Source organism: Hypomesus transpacificus, chromosome 9 (genome assembly GCF_021917145.1).
Source record: "Hypomesus transpacificus isolate Combined female chromosome 9, fHypTra1, whole genome shotgun sequence".
Classification (NCBI taxonomy): domain Eukaryota; kingdom Metazoa; phylum Chordata; class Actinopteri; order Osmeriformes; family Osmeridae; genus Hypomesus; species Hypomesus transpacificus.
Window position 1 is genome coordinate 5,005,345 of NC_061068.1, and position 22,422 is coordinate 5,027,766.

At 41.9% G+C, this 22,422-nt stretch overlaps 2 protein-coding genes and 1 pseudogene across 3 annotated transcripts; all 3 read left to right on the plus strand.

Annotated features, from left to right (window-relative positions):
• The first annotated feature begins 799 nt into the window (after positions 1 to 799).
• LOC124470735 (interferon-induced GTP-binding protein Mx3-like) lies at positions 800 to 6,172 on the plus strand. The gene is made up of 13 exons (XM_047024769.1): positions 800 to 967; positions 1,060 to 1,286; positions 2,011 to 2,148; positions 2,284 to 2,438; positions 2,733 to 2,871; positions 3,107 to 3,305; positions 3,785 to 3,863; positions 3,974 to 4,096; positions 4,184 to 4,325; positions 4,459 to 4,617; positions 4,757 to 4,833; positions 4,920 to 5,174; positions 5,326 to 6,172. Exons 2-13 carry the CDS (start codon positions 1,100 to 1,102, stop codon positions 5,548 to 5,550), a joined length of 1,878 nt encoding a protein of 625 aa, XP_046880725.1. The 5' UTR covers positions 800 to 967; positions 1,060 to 1,099; the 3' UTR covers positions 5,551 to 6,172.
• A 1,392-nt stretch (positions 6,173 to 7,564) lies between these two features.
• LOC124470736 lies at positions 7,565 to 13,078 on the plus strand (annotated as a pseudogene).
• Positions 13,079 to 18,052: 4,974 nt separating this feature from the next.
• On the plus strand, positions 18,053 to 22,406 carry LOC124470734 (interferon-induced GTP-binding protein Mx3-like). Of its 2 annotated transcripts, XM_047024767.1 has the most exons (13): positions 18,053 to 18,205; positions 18,289 to 18,515; positions 18,661 to 18,798; positions 18,929 to 19,083; positions 19,276 to 19,414; positions 19,768 to 19,966; positions 20,410 to 20,488; positions 20,599 to 20,721; positions 20,809 to 20,950; positions 21,084 to 21,242; positions 21,388 to 21,464; positions 21,548 to 21,778; positions 21,927 to 22,406. In XM_047024767.1, exons 1-13 carry the CDS (start codon positions 18,135 to 18,137, stop codon positions 22,149 to 22,151), a joined length of 1,965 nt encoding a protein of 654 aa, XP_046880723.1. In that variant the 5' UTR covers positions 18,053 to 18,134; the 3' UTR covers positions 22,152 to 22,406. The 2 variants fall into 2 exon arrangements, with proteins under 2 accessions (XP_046880723.1, XP_046880724.1); XM_047024768.1 differs by having other exon boundaries at positions 18,053 to 18,515.
• Positions 22,407 to 22,422: the final 16 nt, after the last annotated feature.

Below are 22,422 nucleotides of genomic sequence, written 5' to 3' on the forward strand. Positions count from 1 at the left end.
AAAAGTTCTACTAAAAGTGAAAGTGATTCCAACACCGGTAGCGCAGTTTTCACATAGCCCTAGGTTTCAAGTAAGCTCCCGATCTTACTTGGTTTTAAGGGGTGTATACCCCTTAGCCCTTCCCCTAGCTCCAAAAGAGTATTGGGACACCACTAGCTCTCACGGGAACGCGCAAAACTAGGGGGAAGGGGTAAGGGGGAGTATTGGGATTCGGCCTGAATTCTGCAGGTTTTGTGAGTGAAGCGCCCTCGAAGTGCATAAGTGCGCGGTAGTAGACACAGCTAGTCTTTTACTGTTATATGTCAAAAAGATTCAACAAGACATTTTCACCTGGCTATACCCAACGTTTAGATCTGTCGTGGTATTTATGCAAATTAGCATGCCTAATTGCAGCGTTTGCCTGTGTTAACAAACAATTAAAAAAAACTTGTAATACATGTTTTGTTTGTCTTGATGTAAGTAATCAACTCAGTAATTTTCATGGTGACACCTTTAGGTATAAATCTTTACCCTATTTACGTGAGAAAAAGAATGAATAGGCGTAGGCTATATGAATAGGCTGTATAGGTCTTTTTTCGAAACTTTCCCGTAATGGGATTCTTCGGGGCTTTTTTTCCTGCAGGACATATTGAGGATCCAAAATCTGTTGAGTTTGTTTCTGTTGCAATTTGTTCATTTCTTTTTTCATAAAATGACTGGACTATAGGCCTAACTATTACAGGGTGACACGATGGAGCATTTATGTGGTTAACACTTTGTTTGTGTACCGGAGAACGAAACGTAAGTTCTACATTTCTGGTTTCGTTTTCCGTGAGAGTCGATTTCCCAGTAAACCTCTCCCCATATAAGACTGTCGAACGATGAATTTCTTCAAAGGTTTACCTGACATGTGCATGAGTGTAGCTTTACTGATCCTTTCTAATCATCATCATTCTGGACATAACCGGCAGCCGCATTGGTAATTTGGGTAAGTAGTCTTCATAAACTTACTGATAGGCTAGAAACACAAGAATACTATAGGGCTAGTAAAAAAGATTACCTTTGTTTAAAAACGTATAGGTTTCCCAGGCGTAAGCGAAATCGTCAAACAAAGATAACTATGAACACGCTCAATCAACAATACGAGGAGAAGGTACGTCCCTGCATCGACCTTATCGACTCTTTGCGCTCTCTGGGCGTCGAGAAGGACCTTGCACTACCAGCCATCGCCGTGATTGGAGACCAGAGTTCGGGGAAGAGCTCTGTTTTGGAGGCGCTGTCCGGAGTGGCTTTACCAAGGGGAAGTGGTAAGCTGTCTGAACACATTGTATAGAAAACATGTAGATAGCTTATAAATCACACAGGTGATATCGGAATCAGAATTGTGTTTAATCGCCAAGTAAGTGGTCACAAACAAGGAATTGACTTTGGTGGGCAGGTGCATACAGTAAATATTTAAACATAATTGTGATAACTGGGCAGAGCAATTAAAACATGTTAATCCGCTGGTCCACTAGGTGGCAGAAACCCTCTGTTGTTATGGTTGAGTTCAACTATACTAAGCTCAGAACAAGTTCAGGCGGGAATGTGTCTCGGTTGGCCATGTTGAGTGTGCGGCATACTGTGTTCGCCAATAAAGAAATAAAGTTCCTTAAATGTGTAACAAGAAGCCTCCGGGAGTTACTACAATAATAAACAAAATAAAAATGTCGAAAATGTACAACAAAATAAAATAGATATACTAGAATTATATAAAATACGAGAAATAAAGTAATATAGGAAAAATTATACTGAATATGTTAAAGTGACAGAGTGTATGAAGTAAAATGACAGAGAGTCAGTGTCAGTTTGGCCTTGTTAATAAGGTTAGTATAGCAGAAGGAAAGAAACTGTTCTTGTGGCGTGAGGTTTTGGTCCTGATTTACTGCAGCCTTTCTAGTAGTGCAGTATATGATTTCATACCGCACTACTAGAAACAGTTTACACAAACTGATGTTCGTCTCTTCTTTCATTTGGTTCTTTTTCCCAAAGGTATTGTGACCAGATGTCCTCTTGAGCTGAAAATGAAAAGGAGGAGAGAGGGAGAAGAGTGGCATGGAAAGATCAGCTACCAGGACCATGAGCTGGAGATAGATGACCCCTCGGAGGTGGAGAAGAGAATTCGGGAAGGTGAGGTTATTCTTACTGGCTATAATGGATAACAAATATTAATTAAAAACAAAACTGCACCATATAAAGTTGCAGCAGGACGTGCACAGGACTTTTCCTCATCCTTGTGTTCTTTATGCTTGCATTCCCCTCCAGCCCAGGATGAGATGGCAGGTGTTGGAGTGGGGATCAGCGAAGACCTTATCAGCCTGGAGATCGCCTCTCCTGACGTCCCAGACCTCACCCTTATAGACCTGCCTGGCATTGCCAGGGTAGCTGTCAAGGGCCAGCCTGAAAACATTGGAGACCAGGTGAACATGCCACTCCTTGAATATGTTGCCATTGGCAAGCCAATCTCTTATGGTTGTCCCAGGCAGTTAAGTGAGAGGGGATACCAGAACAGAGGGGGTTCCTAGAACAGAGGTGACTCAATCAGGTGGCAGAATCACGTGTTAACACACAATCAAGTTATTCTGGTAAGACAAAATGTTTCTTAAAAGGTTTCAGAGAACAGAGGTGACTCAATCAGGTAGCACAATCACGTGTTGACACACAAGTTATACTGGTAAGCCTGTACTAGACTTTTGTTTTTTACATGTTTTCAGATCAAGAGGCTGATAAGGAAGTTCATCACCAAGCAGGAGACGATCAGCTTGGTTGTCGTGCCATGCAATGTTGACATAGCTACAACAGAGGCTTTGAAGATGGCACAGGAAGTGGACCCTGAAGGGGAAAGGACCTTAGGTAAATTATGACAAGCAAATTATTTCCCCATTAGTGGTTGTTTCCCCATTATGTTTTTCTTAATAACAGCTGCTAACAGGAATGAAACAATTAAGTATAGCGATACAAATTCCATAAAATAGATCATATAAACTGTCATTAGTCGCTTTGCATAATTATATTTATTGAGATATTTTTATTCAATGTATTGTTGTTACTATGTATGTATGTGTGTTATATGTGCACCATTCTACAGGCATTCTGACCAAGCCTGACCTGGTTGATAAAGGCACGGAGGAGACAGTTCTGGACATAGTTCATAACATGGTGATTCCCTTGACTAAGGGCTACATGATCGTCAAGTGCCGAGGCCAGAAGGAAATTATGGACCGTGTATCACTGCCTGAGGCCACGGAGAGAGAGAACGCCTTCTTCAAGGAGCATGCCCATCTTAGGTCAGTCCCATAACTTGGGGTACACTTACCTTATTATAGCTGACAGGCTTGAAAGACACTTTAGTTTTCTGACATTATAGGTTTAATTTTCATTAGATGCAGTACCATAGCTAAAACTTAATATACTAAGAATTATGATGATGTCACTTAAAGCTCTATGACATAACGAACAGCTTCTTTCACATTTTTATATTTCAAGAAAATAATGAAAACATTAATAGATAATGAAAATTAGCTTTGGTTTCAGTCCTACTGTGCTCAGATAGAAGGTACAGTATGCATCATTAGAATAGATCAGTGTTTGTTTGGTGCCATTCGCATTTGCTGTGCCATACATTTCTGGATGAACGCCCTCTATTGGCCCATATCATCTTAATGCTTTTTAAAGCCACTGTTTTTCCTGTTTGGCAAGGTGTGGCAGATAGTCATGTTGCACCTTTGATGTCGTGTCTGTAATTATTCAACAATTCCTGCTATAGCACACTTTACAATGAAGGCCATGCCACCATTCCTAAGTTGGCAGAGAAACTAACCTTGGAACTGGTGCACCACATCGAGGTAATTTCCTTTCTGAACATTTCACTTGACAGAGTGAGTTTGTGGATCTTAAACTTTCCTGATTTCCTCCTCCAGTATGAATGTAAATGTCACTGTCTTGTGTTCTATAGAGATCCCTGCCCCGATTGGAGGAGCAGATTGAAGCCAAGCTTGCGGAGACCCACCTGGAGCTGGAGAGGTATGGCTCTGGCCCCCCCTCTGGTGCAGCAGAACGCCTCTACTTCCTCATTGATGTAAGTAAGCTCACAGTCTACCATTAACCACATCAATGAGGGGGTTAATATAACCACTGTTCTTTCTTTTTTCACTTTGGATTTTAGAAAGTGACAGCATTCACTCAGGATGCCATCAACCTGACCACGGGTGAGGAGCTAAACAGTGGAGGCCGGCTGAACATCTTCTCCACCCTCAGAACCGAGTTTGGGATGTGGAAGGCCAACCTGGACCACTCAGGAGTGAACTGTAAGTTAAACAGCTTGCCGTGCTCCTCAAAAACACACATCTCAAAATGTAGATGTCTGGGTCGGAGAACGTTTACAAAAATGACACATTTTTTATAAATTGAATACAATTCTTTGTTTGGACCCTATTTCAGTTAACATGAAGATTGAAGAAGAGGTGGCTGACTATGAGCGGAAGTATCGAGGCAGAGAGCTTCCAGGGTTCATAAACTACAAGACCTTTGAGGTGATACTGAAGGAACAGATAAAACGACTGGAAGAACCTGCTGTCAAGAAGCTGAAGGACATATCAGGTGCAGTATATGTGCTGTCAGTGTGGAGGCCTATTACGTTATAGGCTCCTAAGGTCACATGGAGCTGTGAGACAGCCTGTTTGGCAAATGTGTGAAATAATTTTGAATATATAAATCCACATAATGTTTACTTCTGAAGATGCTGTGAGGAAGGAATTCATACAGCTGGCTCAAAGCAACTTCACAGGCTTCCCAAACCTTCTGAAAATGGCAAAGGTACAGTCAGCATCTCTGTAGTTACAAGATGGAACATTTTGATATACATTTTACTGTACAGTCACTTATTGATGGTTGTTCTGCAGACTAAGATTGAGGCCATCAAGCAGGAGAAGGAGTCCACAGCTGAAACCACGATTAGGACCCAGTTCAAGATGGAGCTGATAGTTTACACCCAGGACAGCACATACAGCTGCAGCCTGAGTGCAAGAAAGAAGGAGGAGGAGGAGGTGGAGGAGGAGAACGAGGATGAATACGGTTCCAGGATACATGTTCTCGACCATTTAGACAACAAGGCGTCCCTGCAGGAGATGATACTGCATCTGAAGTCTTACTACCATGTAAGTACCAGTCTGCAGAAAGGTTATCAAGTCACTCACTATATTTCCCCACATAAAAATTGCATATTGAGTTATGTTAAAGGCTAAGGAATGCCCAGGGGTTTACAAGTGTACAGTCACCAAGATCCTTTCCTCTGCACCTCCTCACCAGATTGCGAGTCAGCGCCTGGCTGATCAGATCCCTCTGGTGATCCGCTACATGATGCTCCAAGAGTCAGCCTCTCAGCTGCAGAGGGAGATGCTGCAGCTTCTGCAGGACAGGGAGAACATGGAGACACTGCTGAAGGAAGACTTTGATATTGGCAGCAAGAGGATGGCATTACATAGTCGCCTCAAGCGTCTGATGCAGGCCCGCAGCTACCTGGTGGAGTTCTAGGTGTGTGAGCAAAGGGACGACATGAGGTTAACCCTTTAATGTCACGTCTGGCAATGCAATGCAAAAAAAAAAAAAAAATGTTCTGAATCAGTCTACTTGTATCCTCTTATATTGGTTTAGTTGGGAACATACAAACTATATCACTTCAATTAGTACAGTTTAAAGTTTACTTAAAACACTGTTTGAAGTCACCATCTACTGTTGATCATTTAAAAGGGTTATAGAAACAATCATTTTTGGAACTAATCACATTGATTACCAAAATATTACCGGGGCTCAACACGTCCTCTGTGGTTGATGGGTTCAAACTACTCTTAAATGGGAAATTTAGTTTTTATGTTGTATTTGCACCGGTGTTTATGTAAGGTCGCAACGGCGCTCTTGGTTTTCAGCATGCCTTGCGGCAGGACAGAAATTGACTCAGTTGGGGGGTTCATTTTGTTCACTGAAGCATTCTTCAAGTTTCTGTTGTTGAACTTGTGTTTATTTTGATATGTGTTGTGTTGGATGCAGGGGCGCTCTAGGATCAGACCTTAAGGGGGCCCCCAATGCGAATGTGACATGGACAGTGCCCTGCAAAAGTGTTAAACCCCCTTGCTAATAAATCACTAATTTCACTGGATAACAATTTATACATTTATTTATTATTATGCAAAATATTGAATGAATGAAAAAACGAAGAAAGTCCCTTTCTTCATGAACAATAAATAAACATTTCTTTAACACGTTAGAGCACTAAAACGTATTTAAGATCATAAAAATTCTTAATAATTCATACAAATATTTTGTTATTATTTTTGTTTTGGGGGGGTGCTGAGATGGAATTTAGTAGTGCTTGAGCACCCTTAAAAAGAGTCTAAAATCACCACTGGTTGGATGTTGGTTTGCTTGGTTAGATTTTTCACACTGAGGGTGAAGGTTATCTAAATAGATCGCTAGCCAGGCTGTTACAGCGCAGGACAGATGCAGTAGGCTATTGTAGGACGCAGCCTATGAGGTTTAACTGAGCTGCGATTATTGCTCGTTGAAATCTCTGAATAAAGGAATAAAGTTTCCGGTTCCAAATAATGGTTCGATTGTTTCCGGGTTCCATCATTTCTTCTCACGTAACTGACAGCTGCTATAGATTAAAACCATAGACTGTATTATCTATGTTTAAAACTCGCTCGCACTCGTGTGCCCGATTACTTTTCCACGCTTGCACACCGAAATGGGCGCACTGTAGAGCCCTGAATATATTGGTCCATTTAATACATTAATATAATTTGTTGTCCAAACTTGCTTCCCATCATTCCTACTCACTTAACAAACAAAAACTATAGAGCATCTGAAAAAATGTAACATATCGGCAAGTGACAAACTTTATTCATAAAAATAGGCTACGTTATAAAAAATTTGAAACTCAGTGAAATTAGGTTTCATATCTTTCAAATGAAAACCATATAGAGTGACATACTAGTAGTAGGCTACACGACTCATTCATTAATTGATGATTACAACACTTTCAATCCCCGTTCTCAATGGGATTTGACTCCTGATTAACATCGTTTCTCCCGATTTCTCGTCATTTATGGAAAACAGACACATATTTAACAGGGACTACTGTTCCAACTAAATAAAAGCAAAGTATCCTATATGAGGAACATTTTGTATTACTAAAGAATAAGTGGTACAACACTTCTAAAACGTAAACAAATTGTAACTTTCTTTCAATAGATTATTTACCAGATTCTTTCATGTATGGCAGCTTGAAGTCTTCCCGTTGTTTCTGGATTCTTTTTGAAGCAGCCAATCAGAATGGACCTTTTGTGGAATATTTGTAACGCTGTTTTGTGTTTTGACGCTCTGTGGCTTTGAGATTGAAGTACGCGCGCGCGTAGCAGGTAAAATTGAGGGAGCAGATGTGCTGTGAGTGAATGTGCAGCGGTGTGCGTGCACACGTTAAATACATTGATCGAGCACAGTTTGCTTGCAAAATATTTTCCTTTGCTCCTCAAGATAGTGGCACAAAAAAGGCCTTAAGGGGTGACATGATGGAGCTTTTGTGTGGGTGACACAATGTTTGTGTAGGTACTGGAGAAGGAAACACAATTTAAATTCCTGGTTTCGTTTTCCTTAAGATTCGATTTCGCCGTAAACCTCTCCCCATATAGTATAGGACTTTGGAACAAAGATTTTTTTTCAAAGGTTTGCCTGAGATGTGCAAGGGTCTAGCTTTACTTATCCTTTCTCATGATCATTCTGGACATAACCGGCAGCCGCATTGGTAATTTGGGTAAGCAGCCTTCATAAACTTACTAATACATTTACATTTAGTCATTTAGCAGACGCCTTTATCCAGAGCGACTTACATTAAGTACAAGGACATTCCCCCGAAGCAAGTAGGGTGAATTGCCTTGCCCAAGAACCCAACGTAATTTCGCACGGCCGGGAATCGAACTGGCAACCTTCTGATTAGTAGCCCGAATCCTTAACCGTTCAGCTCAGCCATCTGACCCGGTTACTGTAAGTCACTCTGGATAAGAGCGTCTGCTAAATGACTAAATTTAAATGTCTAAATGTCATAGCAACACTAATACTATAGTTATATAGATTACCTTTTTTTTTTACTTATAGGTTTCCCAGGATTGAGAGAAATCGTCAAACAAAGATAACTATGAACACGCTCAATCAACAATACGAGGAGAAGGTGCGTCCCTGCATCGACCTTATCGACTCTTTGCGCTCTCTGGGCGTCGAGAAGGACCTTGCACTACCAGCCATCGCCGTGATTGGAGACCAAAGTTCGGGGAAGAGCTCAGTCTTGGAAGCGCTGTCCGGAGTGGCTTTACCAAGGGGAAGTGGTAAGGTGTCTGAACACCTTGTATAGAAAACACATAGAGATAGCCTATAAATCACACAGGTGATATGATTTCATACTGTACTACTAGAAAAAGTTTACACAAACTTTCGTCTCTTCTTTTGTTTGGTTCTTTCACCCAAAGGTATTGTGACCAGATGTCCTCTTGAGCTGAAAATGAAAAGGAAGAGAGAGGGAGAAGAGTGGCATGGAAAGATCAGCTACCAGGACCATGAGCTGGAGATAGATGACCCCTCTGAGGTGGAGAAGAGAATTCGGGAAGGTGAGGTTATTCTTACTGGCTATAATGGATAACAAATATAACTGAAAAACAAAACGGCAGCATATAAAGTGCAGCATGGCTGTGCACAGGACTTTTCCTGGTCTTATTGATCGTTGTGTTCTTTACACTTGCGTCCCCCTCCAGCCCAGGATGAGATGGCAGGTGTTGGAGTGGGCATCAGCGAAGACCTCATCAGCCTGGAGATCGCCTCTCCTGACGTCCCAGACCTCACCCTTATAGACCTGCCTGGCATTGCCAGGGTAGCTGTCAAGGGCCAGCCTGAAAACATTGGGGACCAGGTGCGCATGCCACTTCTTAAATATGTTGCCAGAGGCAAAACAATCTCTTATGGTTGTCCCAGGCAGTTATGACAAAATGTTTCTTAGACGATTTCCTAGACAAAAGTTGACACAATCAGGTATCAGAATCACGTGTTGACACATAAGTTATACTGGTAAGCCTATACTAGACGTATATGTTACATGTTTTCAGATCAAGAGGCTGATAAGGAAGTTCATCACCAAGCAGGAGACGATCAGCTTGGTTGTTGTGCCATGCAATGTTGACATAGCTACAACAGAGGCTTTGAAGATGGCACAGGAAGTGGACCCTGAAGGGGAAAGGACCTTAGGTAAATTATGACAAGCTAATTATTTCCCCATTAGTGGTTGTTTCCCCATTATGTTTTTCTTAATAACAGCTGCTAACAGGGATGAAACAATTAAGTATAGCGATACAAATTCCATAAAATAGACTGGTTGATAAAGGCACGGAGGAGACAGTTCTGGACATAGTTCATAACATGGTGATTCCCTTGGCTAAGGGCTACATGATCGTCAAGTGCCGAGGCCAGAAGGAAATTATGGACCGTGTATCACTGCCTGAGGCCACGGAGAGAGAGAACGCCTTCTTCAAGGAGCATGCCCATCTTAGGTCAGTCCCATAACTTGGGGTACACTTACCTTATTATAGCTGACAGGCTTGAAAGACACTTTAGTTTTCTGACATTATAGGTTTAATTTTCATTAGATGCAGTACCATAGCTAAAACTTAATATACTAAGAATTATGATGATGTCACTTAAAGCTCTATGACATAACGAACAGCTTCTTTCACATTTTTATATTTCAAGAAAATAATGAAAACATTAATAGATAATGAAAATTAGCTTTGGTTTCAGTCCTACTGTGCTCAGATAGAAGGTACAGTATGCATCATTAGAATAGATCAGTGTTTGTTTGGTGCCATTCGCATTTGCTGTGCCATACATTTCTGGATGAACGCCCTCTATTGGCCCATATCATCTTAATGCTTTTTAAAGCCACTGTTTTTCCTGTTTGGCAAGGTGTGGCAGATAGTCATGTTGCACCTTTGATGTCGTGTCTGTAATTATTCAACAATTCCTGCTATAGCACACTTTACAATGAAGGCCATGCCACCATTCCTAAGTTGGCAGAGAAACTAACCTTGGAACTGGTGCACCACATCGAGGTAATTTCCTTTCTGAACATTTCACTTGACAGAGTGAGTTTGTGGATCTTAAACTTTCCTGAGCTCCTCCTCCAGTATGAATGTAAATGTCACTGTCTTGTGTTCTATAGAGATCCCTGCCCCGATTGGAGGAGCAGATTGAAGCCAAGCTTGCGGACACCCACCTGGAGCTGGAGAGGTATGGCTCTGGCCCCCCCTCTGGTGCAGCAGAACGCCTCTACTTCCTCATTGATGTAAGTAAGCTCACAGTCTACCATTAACCACATCAATGAGGGGGTTAATATAACCACTGTTCTTTCTTTTTTAATTTTGGATTTTAGAAAGTGACAGCATTCACTCAGGATGCCATCAACCTGACCACGGGTGAGGAGCTAAACAGTGGAGGCCGGCTGAACATCTTCTCCACCCTCAGAACCGAGTTTGGGATGTGGAAGGCCAACCTGGACCACTCAGGAGTGAACTGTAAGTTAAACAGCTTGCCGTGCTCCTCAAAACACACATCTCAAAATGTAGATGTCTGGGTGGGAGAGCGTTGACACAAATGACACTTTTTTAATGAATTGAATACAATTCTTTGTTTGGACCCTATTTCAGTTAACACAAATGACTAATTGTTAATAAATTGAATACAATTCCTTGTTTGGACCACATTGCAGTTAACATAAACATTGAAGAAGAGGTGGCTGACTATGAGCGGAAGTACCGAGGCAGAGAGCTTCCAGGGTTCATAAACTACAAGACCTTTGAGGTGATGGTGAAGGACCAGATCAAACAACTGGAAGAACCTGCAGTCAAGAAGCTGAAGGACATATCAGGTGCAGTATATGTGCTGTCAGTGTGGAGGCCTATTATGTTATAGGCTCCTAAGGTCACATGGAGCTGTGAGACAGCCTGTTTGGCAAATGTGTGAAATAATTTCAAATCTATAAATCCACCTAATGTTTACTCCTGAAGATGCTGTGAGGAAGGAATTCATACAGCTGGCTCAAAGCAACTTCACAGGCTTCCCAAACCTTCTGAAAATGGCAAAGGTACAATCAGCATCTCTGTAGTTACAAGATGGAACATTATTATATACATTTACTGTACTGTCACTTATTGATGGTTGTTCTGCAGACTAAGATTGAGGCCATCAAGCAGGGGAAGGAGTCCACAGCTGAGACCATGATCAGGACCCAGTTCAAGATGGAGCTGATAGTTTACTCCCAGGACAGCACATACAGCTATAGCCTGAGTGCAAGAAAGAAGGAGAAGGAGAAGGAGGAGGAGGAAGACGGTTGCAGTTATACTTCCTTAGAATCACTGACAGACAGAAGGGACTTTCTTGCTGCAGGTTTTTCAAAGCTTCTTCTCCACATCCGCTGTGAAAACTAAACCCACAGTATAATGAGAAAATAAAGATAACATAAGCTTAATATGAACACACAATGACATGCGCAGCATGTTAATAACATTCACCGAAGTAAAATACATAAACAAAACAACATACCTCGTTCCCTGCATGCTGCACACAAAGGAATAGAGGTTTTCTTAAATCACTGACATTCGTTATAACAACATTGAACTTTTATCGGAGCATTAAATTGTCTATGCTTCGCTTGGTGTCAGCTTGTCGACTCTCAAAAGGGTAAAAGGCCTTGTGCGGAGTCTTCACTTCTTTGGAGACTTACCAAATAAAATCACTAAATAATACTGAATGCAATTTATATCATCAATTCATTATATCATCACCTAAATTATGACATTGGTTGAAAACAAATTCTACATTATTATAACGTAATTGGAACAATTATAACAGTACACGTGTTCTCGACCGTTTAGACAACAAGGCCTCCCTGCAGGAGATGATGCTGCATCTGAAGTCTTACTACCATGTAAGTACCAGTCTGCAGAAAGGTTATCAAGTCACTCACTATATTTCCCCACATAAAAATTGCATATTGAGTTATGTTAAAGGCTAAGGAATGCCCAGGGGTTTACAAGTGTACAGTCACCAAGATCCTTTCCTCTGCACCTCCTCACCAGATTGCGAGTCAGCGCCTGGCTGATCAGATCCCTCTGGTGATCCGCTACATGATGCTCCAAGAGTCAGCCTCTCAGCTGCAGAGGGAGATGCTGCAGCTTCTGCAGGACAGGGAGAACATGGAGACACTGCTGAAGGAAGACTTTGATATTGGCAGCAAGAGGATGGCATTGCATAGTCGCCTCAAGCGTCTGATGCAGGCCCGCAGCTACCTGGTGGAGTTCTAGGTGTGTGAGCAAAGGGACGACATGAGGTTAACCCTTTAATGTCACGTCTGGCAATGCAATGCAAAAAAAATATTATTATATTCTGAATCAGTCTACTTGTATCCTCTTACATTGGTTTAGTTGGGAACATACAAACTATATCACTTCAATTAGTACATTTTACTTAAAACACTGTTTGAAGTTACCATGTACTGTTGATCGTTTAAAGGGGTTAGATACAATCATCTTAGGAACTAATCCCATTGATTAAGAAATATTATCAGGGATCAACGCTAACTTTTTTTTGCAGGAGCACATGTGCCGCCAAGTGAACAGTTGTAGGGGCACAGTCAGTTTCAGTTTTTCAAACTTTAAACATTGCATCATTATTAGACTATTGAATGAATTACACAAAATTGACCGGAAACAGGATTGGTTACTTATTCATTCATTACATAATACTTTTTTTGTATTCATTGTACCATTGTTTCAAACTGACTGGCTTGGCCAAGCTTTGTAACATTTGCATCTAGATCTTTTTCCAGCGGACACCAGTTTTCAGAACATTTAGAGGCATCTAACATTTCCAGAGAGGGCCCTTCTGTACTGATCCGGGAGTCAGGTGGCTGAGCGGTTAGGGAATCGGGCAAGTAATCTGAAGGTCACCAGTTCGATTCCCGGCCGTGCCAAATGACGTTGTGTCCTTGGGCAAGGCACTTCACCCTACTTGCCTCGGGGGAAATGTCCCTGTACTTACTGTAAGTCGCTCTGGATAAGAGCGTCTGCTAAATGACTAAATGGAAATGGAAATGATCCGAATCAGGTCCTCTGTTGTGAATGGGTTCAAACTACTCTTAAATGGGAAATGTAGTTTTTATGTTGTTTTCGCACCGGTGTTCATGTAAGGTCGCAACGGCGCTCTTGGTTTTCAGCATGCCTTGCGGCAGGACAGAAATGGACTCAGTTGGGGGGTTCATTTCATTCACAGAAGCATTGTTTAAGTTTCTGTTGTTGAACTTGTGTTTATTTTGATGTGTTGTGTTGGATGCAGGTGCGCTCTAGGATCAGACCTTAAGGGGGCCCCCAATGCGAATGTGACATGGACAGTGCCTTGCAAAAGTGTTAAACCCCCTTGCTAATAAATCACTAATTTCACTGGATAACAATTAATACATTTATTAATTATTATGCAAAATATTGAATGAATGCAAAAACTACCAGCATCAAATGAAACGATAATGATATGTCAACAATAAATAAAGATTGTTTTAACACTTTAGAGCACTAAAACTTACGTAAGATAATAATAATTCATATTAATTAAATGTTTTATTTTTTTATTATTATTTTTAGGGGTGCTGAGATGAAATTTAGGAGCACCCCTAAAAAGAGTCTAAAATCGCCACTGGTTGGATGTTAGTTTCCTTAATTCGATTGTTCACACTGACGGGTGAAGGTTTGCTAGATAGATAGCTAGCCAGGCTGTTTCCAGCGCAGGACAGATGCAGTAGACCTGGAGGAAAGCAAGCAACAATAATATAATTCAAAGCGAGTACAAGTAATTAATCAGTTACAATTAACCAACAAGTGCAACAAGTCCCTCAATAAGTGTTATTGTGTTCTTGGAGGAAATAAACTAACATCTGATCCAACAATTCTTAAGTACCGGAAAAAGTGCGTCTTTAGCCTTTTCTTGAAGGTGGGTAGACAGTCAGTGTCTCTGATGGAGGTGGGGAGATGATTCCACCATTGGGGGGCCAGACAGGACAAGAGCTCGGGTTGGTATTGGGCGCTCTTGAGAGGTGGGACCACCAGACGGTTGTCAGAAGAAGACCGTAGGTGGCGGGTAGGTGTGTGATGCTGGACGAGAGACTGGATGTCGGGTGCAGTCTTGAATCTGATGCGGGCCGTGATGGGTAGCTGTTTCTACTACTCAAAGTAAACTCTTATGTATACTCTTAAGTACATTCTTCCCTTTCAGCTCTCTGTCATGAAGGGAGGGAGAGGGGGGGGGGAAGGAGAGGAAGGGAGAGAGGGAGAAAAAGAAGAGACAAGCATGATCACTGCTAACCTAGAACAACAGGGGGATTTTCCTGTTTAGTCCTTATTGGTCATGGGTACATACACTTATAGTAATGTCGTATTTTTCACAGACTTTTCGGGGTGCTCATGTTTAAGCACTAGAATGCGTTTTGGATGCCATTCCAGGCTATTTTCATTGGTGTATGCATTGGTTTTGGAAGACATGATGCTTGTCTAAGTTTAACTGTTACTGCCCAAGTGGTAATTAAGGGGAAGCATTTATTTATTTGCCTTGTTTTTCTAAAAAGGTTAAAGGAGGCATTTTATTTCATTTTGCAGTGCAAGGCCAGGTGTACAGACTGTTCCAATGTTTTTGTCAATCCAGCAATATGTCAAAAGGAGGTTGGACTCTAACATCCTCTTTTTTGCTAAAAATATTTGAACTCCAGCTAGTCTCCATTGCTGCTAGAGTTTATTATTTCATAATGTCTTAAAAACAGAACATCAAGCCCTATTGACAACATTACATAAGTAGCGATACAAGGCAGGATAGTGGACCCAAATGCGGACTGGAAGCGGGGTAGTTTGCAGTAGAACAGTTTATTTGTTCACAAAGCGATCTCGTAGTGCAGGGCAAGCAAGGGCTGGCAACAGAGTAGCAAGGCAGACAGGGCCGGTCCTTCTTACAGGCGAATTGGCAGCCACCTAGGGCGGCATGAAGAGGGGGGCGGCATTTTCCCAAGTGCATCCATTAATTAAGGCAGGTACCTCGAGGTACACTGGGGTAGGCAGGCTCGTTGGTCGGTGGGCGGTCATATCGGGGCCGAATAGCAGAGGTACACTGGGGACAGGCAGGTCCGTGGTTGGGAGACGAAACAGGCAGCGATCAAAACCATGAAGACAGAAAATACTAGGAACAACAAAACTTATCAGGAATGCTGGAAACGACTGTCAAGCACAAGACGATCTGGCAACTGACAGCTCACGGCCCACATTGCTGCGGTCTCCCGGTCGTGTAGATTCACCCTCTACAACATCCGGAAGATCAGGAGTTACCTGTCTGAGCACTCCACCCAGCTGCTTGTCCAAGCACTTGTCCTCTCCAAGTTGGACTACTGCAACTCGCTGTTCGCCGGTCTCCCAGCATTCCCAACCCGCCCTCTTCAGAGGATTCAGAACGCAGCAGCCTGCCTGGTCTACAATCTACCCAGACGCTCCCACGTTACCCCGCTCCTCATCTCCCTCCACAACCGCCTGGTGGTCCCACCACTCAAGACTGCCCGGTCCCAGCACAAGCTCTTCTCCTGCCTGGCCCCCCAGTGGTGGAATCAACTCCCCACCTCCATTAGAGACACAGACTGTCTCTCCACCTTCAAGAGAAGGCTCAAGACGCACTTGTTCAGGGAGTACAACGGTACTTAGGAATGGTTTGCTGAACCCAATGCTAGTTTCTTCAAGGATCACAATGACTCTTGCTTAGAGGCTCTTGTTGGTTAGTGGTAGCTGATTTATTTTATTAGAGTTAATCTCAGTTTTTATTTTATTTTACTGTTGCTGGTTTTTCTACAGGTACACTTGCACTTACAGATTCATGTTGTTTAAATTGTAACTTGCTTAACTACATGCTCTTATGGTTTTTCCCTTTGGCACTTATTTTTGGGTTGTTCACAATGTGTGCTTCTTGTTTTGGCTACCCGCAATGCTTTGGGGCTATCTTGTTGTTATTATCAGTGACCTATGCACTTTGTAAAGCTCTCTCTTGGAAGTCGCTTTGGATAAAAGCGTCTGTTAAATGAATACATATAAATGTAGAACAGAAGTTAAATCCAGACGGCAATACTATTGTTGTCTGTATTTATTGTCGTCTGTTCCCTATTGACAATAGTTCCCTATTGTCAATAGGGAACACCTGGTGAGGGGTGGAGACAAACCAACAGGTGAAACGGATCAGGGTGTGACAAGTAGATGTTTTTTTTGTCTTGTATCCCCCCTATTGTGTTCGGGTCAAATTTGACCCATTTTGAAGTTTAGATGCATGAAAAACACCTTAATTTTTTTCTGATCAAAACAAGGCTTCATTAATGCCTCCACGATGGTCTACTGAATACAATCAAACACTATTTTATACGTTTCCTTTTTTTAAATACCTTATACCATATATAAAAAAAAGTTACATCTGTGGTGTTGTGGGTCAAATTTGACCCGGTAGTCATTCTGGGTGATTTAAGCATGGAAATAAACAGCAAATGTTGCCAAATCATCATAATATAATCATGTTCCATATAATTCATTGTCTATCACACATCTCACCACCCCTGTGTAAATTGTTTTAATGTGTCTTGTTCTTGTTTTTTATCATTGTTGATTTTGTTTTTTAACTATGCCCTGTAAGGTGACCTTGGGTGCTTTGAAAGGCGCCCTCAAATAAAATGAATTATTATTATTATTATAAATAACTAAAAGGTCAACAACACATAAATACTATGAATAAAAACCTACAATAATAGTATATTAATATTGTGTAAAAGTATTTCAAATCATGTTTCATGCCACTGAATCGCAGTGACTTGAATTCAATTGTAACAATTAGCAAATACTATGATCCCACACACACACCCCTCCCACTCTCTCTTTCACTCACATCCTCCACCCAGGAGGATTGGTTCCCCGCTGTGCAAAATGACGTTGTGTCCTTCACCCTGCTTGCCTCGGGGGGATGTCCCTGTACTTACTGTAAGTCACTCTGGATAAGAGTGTCTGCTAAATGACTAAATGTAAATGTTCCAACTTTACCAAACTCGGCCAAGTGCGTGTCCACTGCAGCGACGCGAATCGCCATCGCTCGCCTTCCCACAGTTCACCACGCTCGGGGGCGTTTCAAACAGATTTATGTAGAATGTAGCGTTAGTTCTCTAAAGTCACTGTTGTAGCTCTAGTTGTCATGGCCAAGTGTGCAGACTTGGGTTTACCTAGTCGCAACATCGATCAAAATACAACTTGTATACAAAATACAAAACTGTTTAATACACGTTGACATGTGTAAAAAACGTTTTATTAAATTCCTCAATCTCTGCTAATCTGTCGATACGATAGGGAGTTCCAGCCGGACTAGCTAGCTAGTTACCACAGAACTAAATTACGTAATGTGACTACACTGAATTTGAAAGAACAAGCACCAACAACTTCGGCAAAACTTGTGCCATGCATCGTTTTTTTTGTATTAACATCTCTGTACGAATACAGCTATGTATTGTACAGGACTGGGTAAGCAGCCACACAAAGGATTAGTTTCCCCTCCACCTTGAAACCTAGTAGAAAGCTAGAAATGTTTACCATGGTTGCTACGTTACTAGAAACAAGAAAACACTCCACACATTGGCCATCGCTAGCGAAATTCGCTCCTAATTTGCATAAAGTTGAGAACATCTCAACTCGGTCGCGTTGCGTTTGCTACCCACAATGCACCACGCAAGCGATTCGCCTGGCTCCATAGAAAATGAATGGAAAACATGTCGTGCAGTGGACGCACTAGAGAGGATGGAGCTTTTGAGTGGATAACACATTGTTTGTGTAGGTACTGGAGATTCTCTTGTACCTACACGAACCAGAAATGAAACTTAAGGTACATTTCTGGTTTCGTTTTCCTTAAGATTCGATTTCCCCGTAAACCTCGCCCCTTAGGACTGTCGAACAATTAATTTATTCAAAAGTTTGCCTGGGATGTACATGGGTCTAGCTTTACAGATCCTCAATCATCATCATCATTCTGGACATAACCGGCAGCCGCATTGGTAATTTGGCTAAATCATCATCACCTTCATAAACACAACAATACTATAGTTAAATAGATCACCTTTGTTTTGAAAACATATAGGTTTCCCAGGCTTAAGCGAAATCGTCAAACAAAGATAACTATGAACACGCTCAATCAACAATACGAGGAGAAGGTACGTCCCTGCATCGACCTTATCGACTCTTTGCGCTCTCTGGGCGTCGAGAAGGACCTTGCACTACCAGCCATCGCCGTGATTGGAGACCAGAGTTCGGGGAAGAGCTCAGTCTTGGAGGCGCTGTCCGGAGTGGCTTTACCAAGGGGAAGTGGTAAGGTGTCTGAACACCTTGTATAGAAAACACATAGAGATAGCCTATAAATTACACATTTGATATGATTTCATACCGCACTACTAGAAACAGTTTACACGTCAAAACTTTCGTCTCTTCCTTGGTTTGATTCTTTTGCCAAAAGGTATTGTGACCAGATGTCCTCTTGAGCTGAGATTGAAAAGGAAGAGAAAGGGAGAAGAGTGGCATGGAAAAATCAGGTACCAGGACCATGACCTGGAGATAGATGAACCCTCTGAGGTGGGGAAGAGAATTCGGGAAGGTGAGGTTATAATGAATAACAAATGTGAATGAAAAACAAAATAGCACCATATAAAGTTGCAGCAGGATGTGCACAGCACTTTTCCTGGTCTTATTCATCCTGTGTTCTTTATGCTTGCATTCCCCTCCAGCCCAGGATGAGATGGCAGGTGTTGGAGTGGGGATCAGTGAAGACCTTATCAGCCTGGAGATCGCCTCTCCTGACGTCCCAGACCTCACCCTTATAGACCTGCCTGGCATTGCCAGGGTAGCTGTCAAGGGCCAGCCTGAAAACATTGGGGACCAGGTGAACATGCCACTCCTTGAATATGTTGCCATTGGCAAGCCAATCTCTTATGGTTGTCCTTGACAGTCAGCCAAAATGTTTCTTAGACACATTTCCTAGACCAAAGTTGACACAATCAGGTAGCAGAATCACATGTTGACACACAAGCAAGTTATTCTGGTAAGCCTCTACTAGTATGGTTTATGTTTTCAGATCAACAGGCTGATAAGGAAATTCATCACCAAGCAGGAGACAATCAGCTTGGTTGTCGTGCCATGCAATGTTGACATAGCTACAACAGAGGCTTTGAAGATGGCACAGGAAGTGGACCCTGAAGGGGAAAGGACCTTAGGTAAATTATGACAAGCAAATTATTTCCCCATTAGTGGTTGTTTCCCCATTATGTTTTTCTTAATAACAGCTGCTAACAGGGATAAAACAAAATAAGTATAGCGATACAAATTCCATAGAATAGATCATATAAACTGTCATTCGTACCGTAGGTACATTTTGACTAGCAAATTATTTCCCCATTATGTTTTTCTTGTTAACAGCTGCTAAAATGGATTTAAGAATGAAGTATAATAATGCAAATTCCATAGGATAGACTCATATAAACTGTCATTAGTAGCTTTGCATACTTATATTTATTCAATGTATTGCTGTGACGGTGTGTGTGTGTGTTATATGTGCACCATTCTACAGGCATTCTGACCAAGCCTGACCTGGTTGATAAAGGCACAGAGGAGACAGTTCTGGACATAGTTCATAACATGGTGATTCCTTTGGCTAAGGGCTACATGATCGTCAAGTGCCGAGGCCAGAAGGAAATTATGGACTGTGTATCACTACCTGAGGCCACGGAGAGAGAGAAGGCCTTCTTCAAGGAGCATGCCCATCTTAGGTCAGTCCCATAACTTGGGGTACACTTACCTTATTATAGCTGACAGGCTTGAAAGATAATTAACTTTTCAGATATCATACAGCTTTTGCATTAATTTTAATCTGATGCAGTACCATAGCTGAGACTTAATATACTGAGAATTATGCTGATGTCACTTAAGGCTCTATGACATTAAAAACAACTTATTTCACATTTGTATATTTCAAGAAAATAATCAGCTGATTAATAATTACAAATAGCATTTGTTTCAGCCCTAATGTGCTCGGATAGAAGGTACCGTATGCATCATTAGATTACAGACTTCTTGATGAGCGCCATCTATTGGCCCATATCATCTTAATGCTTTTTAAAGCAACTGTATTTCCTGTTTGGCAAGGTGTGGCAGATAGTCATGTTGCACCTTTGATGTTGTGTCTGTAATTATTCAACAATTCCTGCTAAAGCACACTTTACAATGAAGGCCATGCCACTATTCCTAAATTGGCAGAGAAACTAACCCTGGAACTGGTGCACCACATCGAGGTAATTTCCTTTCATAACATTTCACTTGACAGAGTCCATTTGTGGATCTTAAACTTTCCTGAGCTCCTCCTCCAGTATGAATGTAAATGTCACTGTCCTGTGTTCTATAGAGATCCCTGCCCCGACTGGAGCAGCAGATTGAAGCCAAGCTTGCGGACACCCACCTGGAGCTAGAGAGGTATGGCTCTGGCCCCCCCTCTGGTGCAGCAGAACGCCTCTACTTCCTCATTGATGTAAGTAAGCTCACAGTCTACCATTAACCACATCAATGAGGGGGTTAATAAAACCACTGTTCTTTCTTTTTTCATTTTGGATTTTAGAAAGTGACAGCATTCACTCAGGATGCCATCAACCTGACCACGGGTGAGGAGCTAAACAGTGGAGGCCGGCTGAACATCTTCTCCACCCTCAGAACCGAGTTTGGGATGTGGAAGGCCAACCTGGACCACTCAGGAGTGAACTGTAAGTTAAACAGCTTGCCGTGCTCCTCAAAAACACACATCTCAAAATGTAGATGTCTGGGTCGGAGAACGTTTACAAAAATGACACATATTTTATAAATGTAATATAATTCCTTGTTTGGACCATATTACAGTTAACATGAAGATTGAAAAAGAGGTGGCTGACTATGAGCGGAAGTACCGAGGCAGAGAGCTTCCAGGGTTCATAAACTACAAGACATTTGAGGTGATGGTGAAGGACCAGATTAAACAACTGGAAGAACCTGCAGTCAAGAAGCTGAAGGACATATCAGGTGCAGTATATGTGCTGTCAGTGTGCAGGCCTACTACGTTATAGGCTCCTAAGCAAAGGTCACATGGAGGTGTAAGACGGCCTTGTTTGGCAAATGTGTGAAATAATTTCAAATCTATAAATCCACCTAATGTTTACTCATGAAGATGCTGTGAGGAAGGAATTCATACAGCTGGCTCAAAGCAACTTCACAGGCTTCCCAAACCTTCTGAAAATGGCAAAGGTAGTCTACACCTCTGTAGTTACAAGATGGAACATTTTTATATACATGTACTGTACTGTCACTTATTGATGGTTGTTCTGCAGACTAAGATTGAGGCCATCAAGCAGGAGAAGGAGTCCACAGCTGAGACCATGATCAGGACCCAGTTCAAGATGGAGCTGATAGTTTACACCCAGGACAGCACATACAGCTGCAGCCTGAGTGCAAGAAAGGAGGAGGTGCAGAAAGGCCATGTCAGTACACATGTTTTCTTCCGTTTAGACAACATGGCCTCCCTGCACGAGATGATGCTGCATCTGAAGTCTTACTACCATGTAAGTACCAGTCTGCAGAAAGGTTATCAAGTCACTCACTATATTTCCCACATAAAAATAGCATCTTGAGTTATGTTAAAGGGTAAGGAATGCCCAGGGGTATACAAGTGTAGTCACCAAGATCCTTTCCTCTGCACCTCCTCACCAGATTGCGAGTCAGCGCCTGGCTGATCAGATCCCTATGATGATCCGCTACCTGATGCTCCAAGAGTCAGCCTCTCAGCTGCAGAGGGAGATGCTGCATATTCTGCAGGACAGGGAGAACATGGATACACTGCTGAAGGAAGACTTTGATATTGGCAGCAAGAGGATGGCATTGCATAGTCGCTATAAGCGTCTGAAGCAGGCCCACGGCTACCTAGTGGATTTCTAAGTGTGTGAGAAAAGGGATAGGGACGACATGAGGTTTACCCTTTAATGTCACGTCTGGCAATGTAAAAATTCATTTAAAATTGTTTTTTATATTCTGCTCTGAATTAGTCTACTTGTATCCTCTTTTATTTAGTTTAGTTGGGAACATACAAACAACATCACTTCAGGTAGTACAGTTTTAAGTTGACTTATAACACTGCTTGAAGTCACCATAATATATTGGTCATTTAAATAAATTAATACCTTTGTAGTCCAAGCTTGCTTCCCATCAT

What these genes read in the sequence shown, in the direction of transcription:
- LOC124470735 (XM_047024769.1), top strand. Translation starts at nt 1,100, where the DNA reads ATGAACACGCTCAATCAACAATACGAGGAGAAGGTACGTCCCTGCATC. An exon ending in TGAAGGGGAAAGGACCTTAG is followed by an intron (nt 2,872 to 3,106) that starts GTAAATTATGAC and finishes ACCATTCTACAG; the next exon opens with GCATTCTGACCAAGCCTGAC. An exon ending in ATCTGAAGTCTTACTACCAT is followed by an intron (nt 5,175 to 5,325) that starts GTAAGTACCAGT and finishes CCTCCTCACCAG; the next exon opens with ATTGCGAGTCAGCGCCTGGC.
- LOC124470734 (XM_047024767.1), top strand. Translation starts at nt 18,135, where the DNA reads ATGTACATGGGTCTAGCTTTACAGATCCTCAATCATCATCATCATTCT. An exon ending in TGAAGGGGAAAGGACCTTAG is followed by an intron (nt 19,415 to 19,767) that starts GTAAATTATGAC and finishes ACCATTCTACAG; the next exon opens with GCATTCTGACCAAGCCTGAC. An exon ending in GCCTCTACTTCCTCATTGAT is followed by an intron (nt 20,722 to 20,808) that starts GTAAGTAAGCTC and finishes TTTGGATTTTAG; the next exon opens with AAAGTGACAGCATTCACTCA.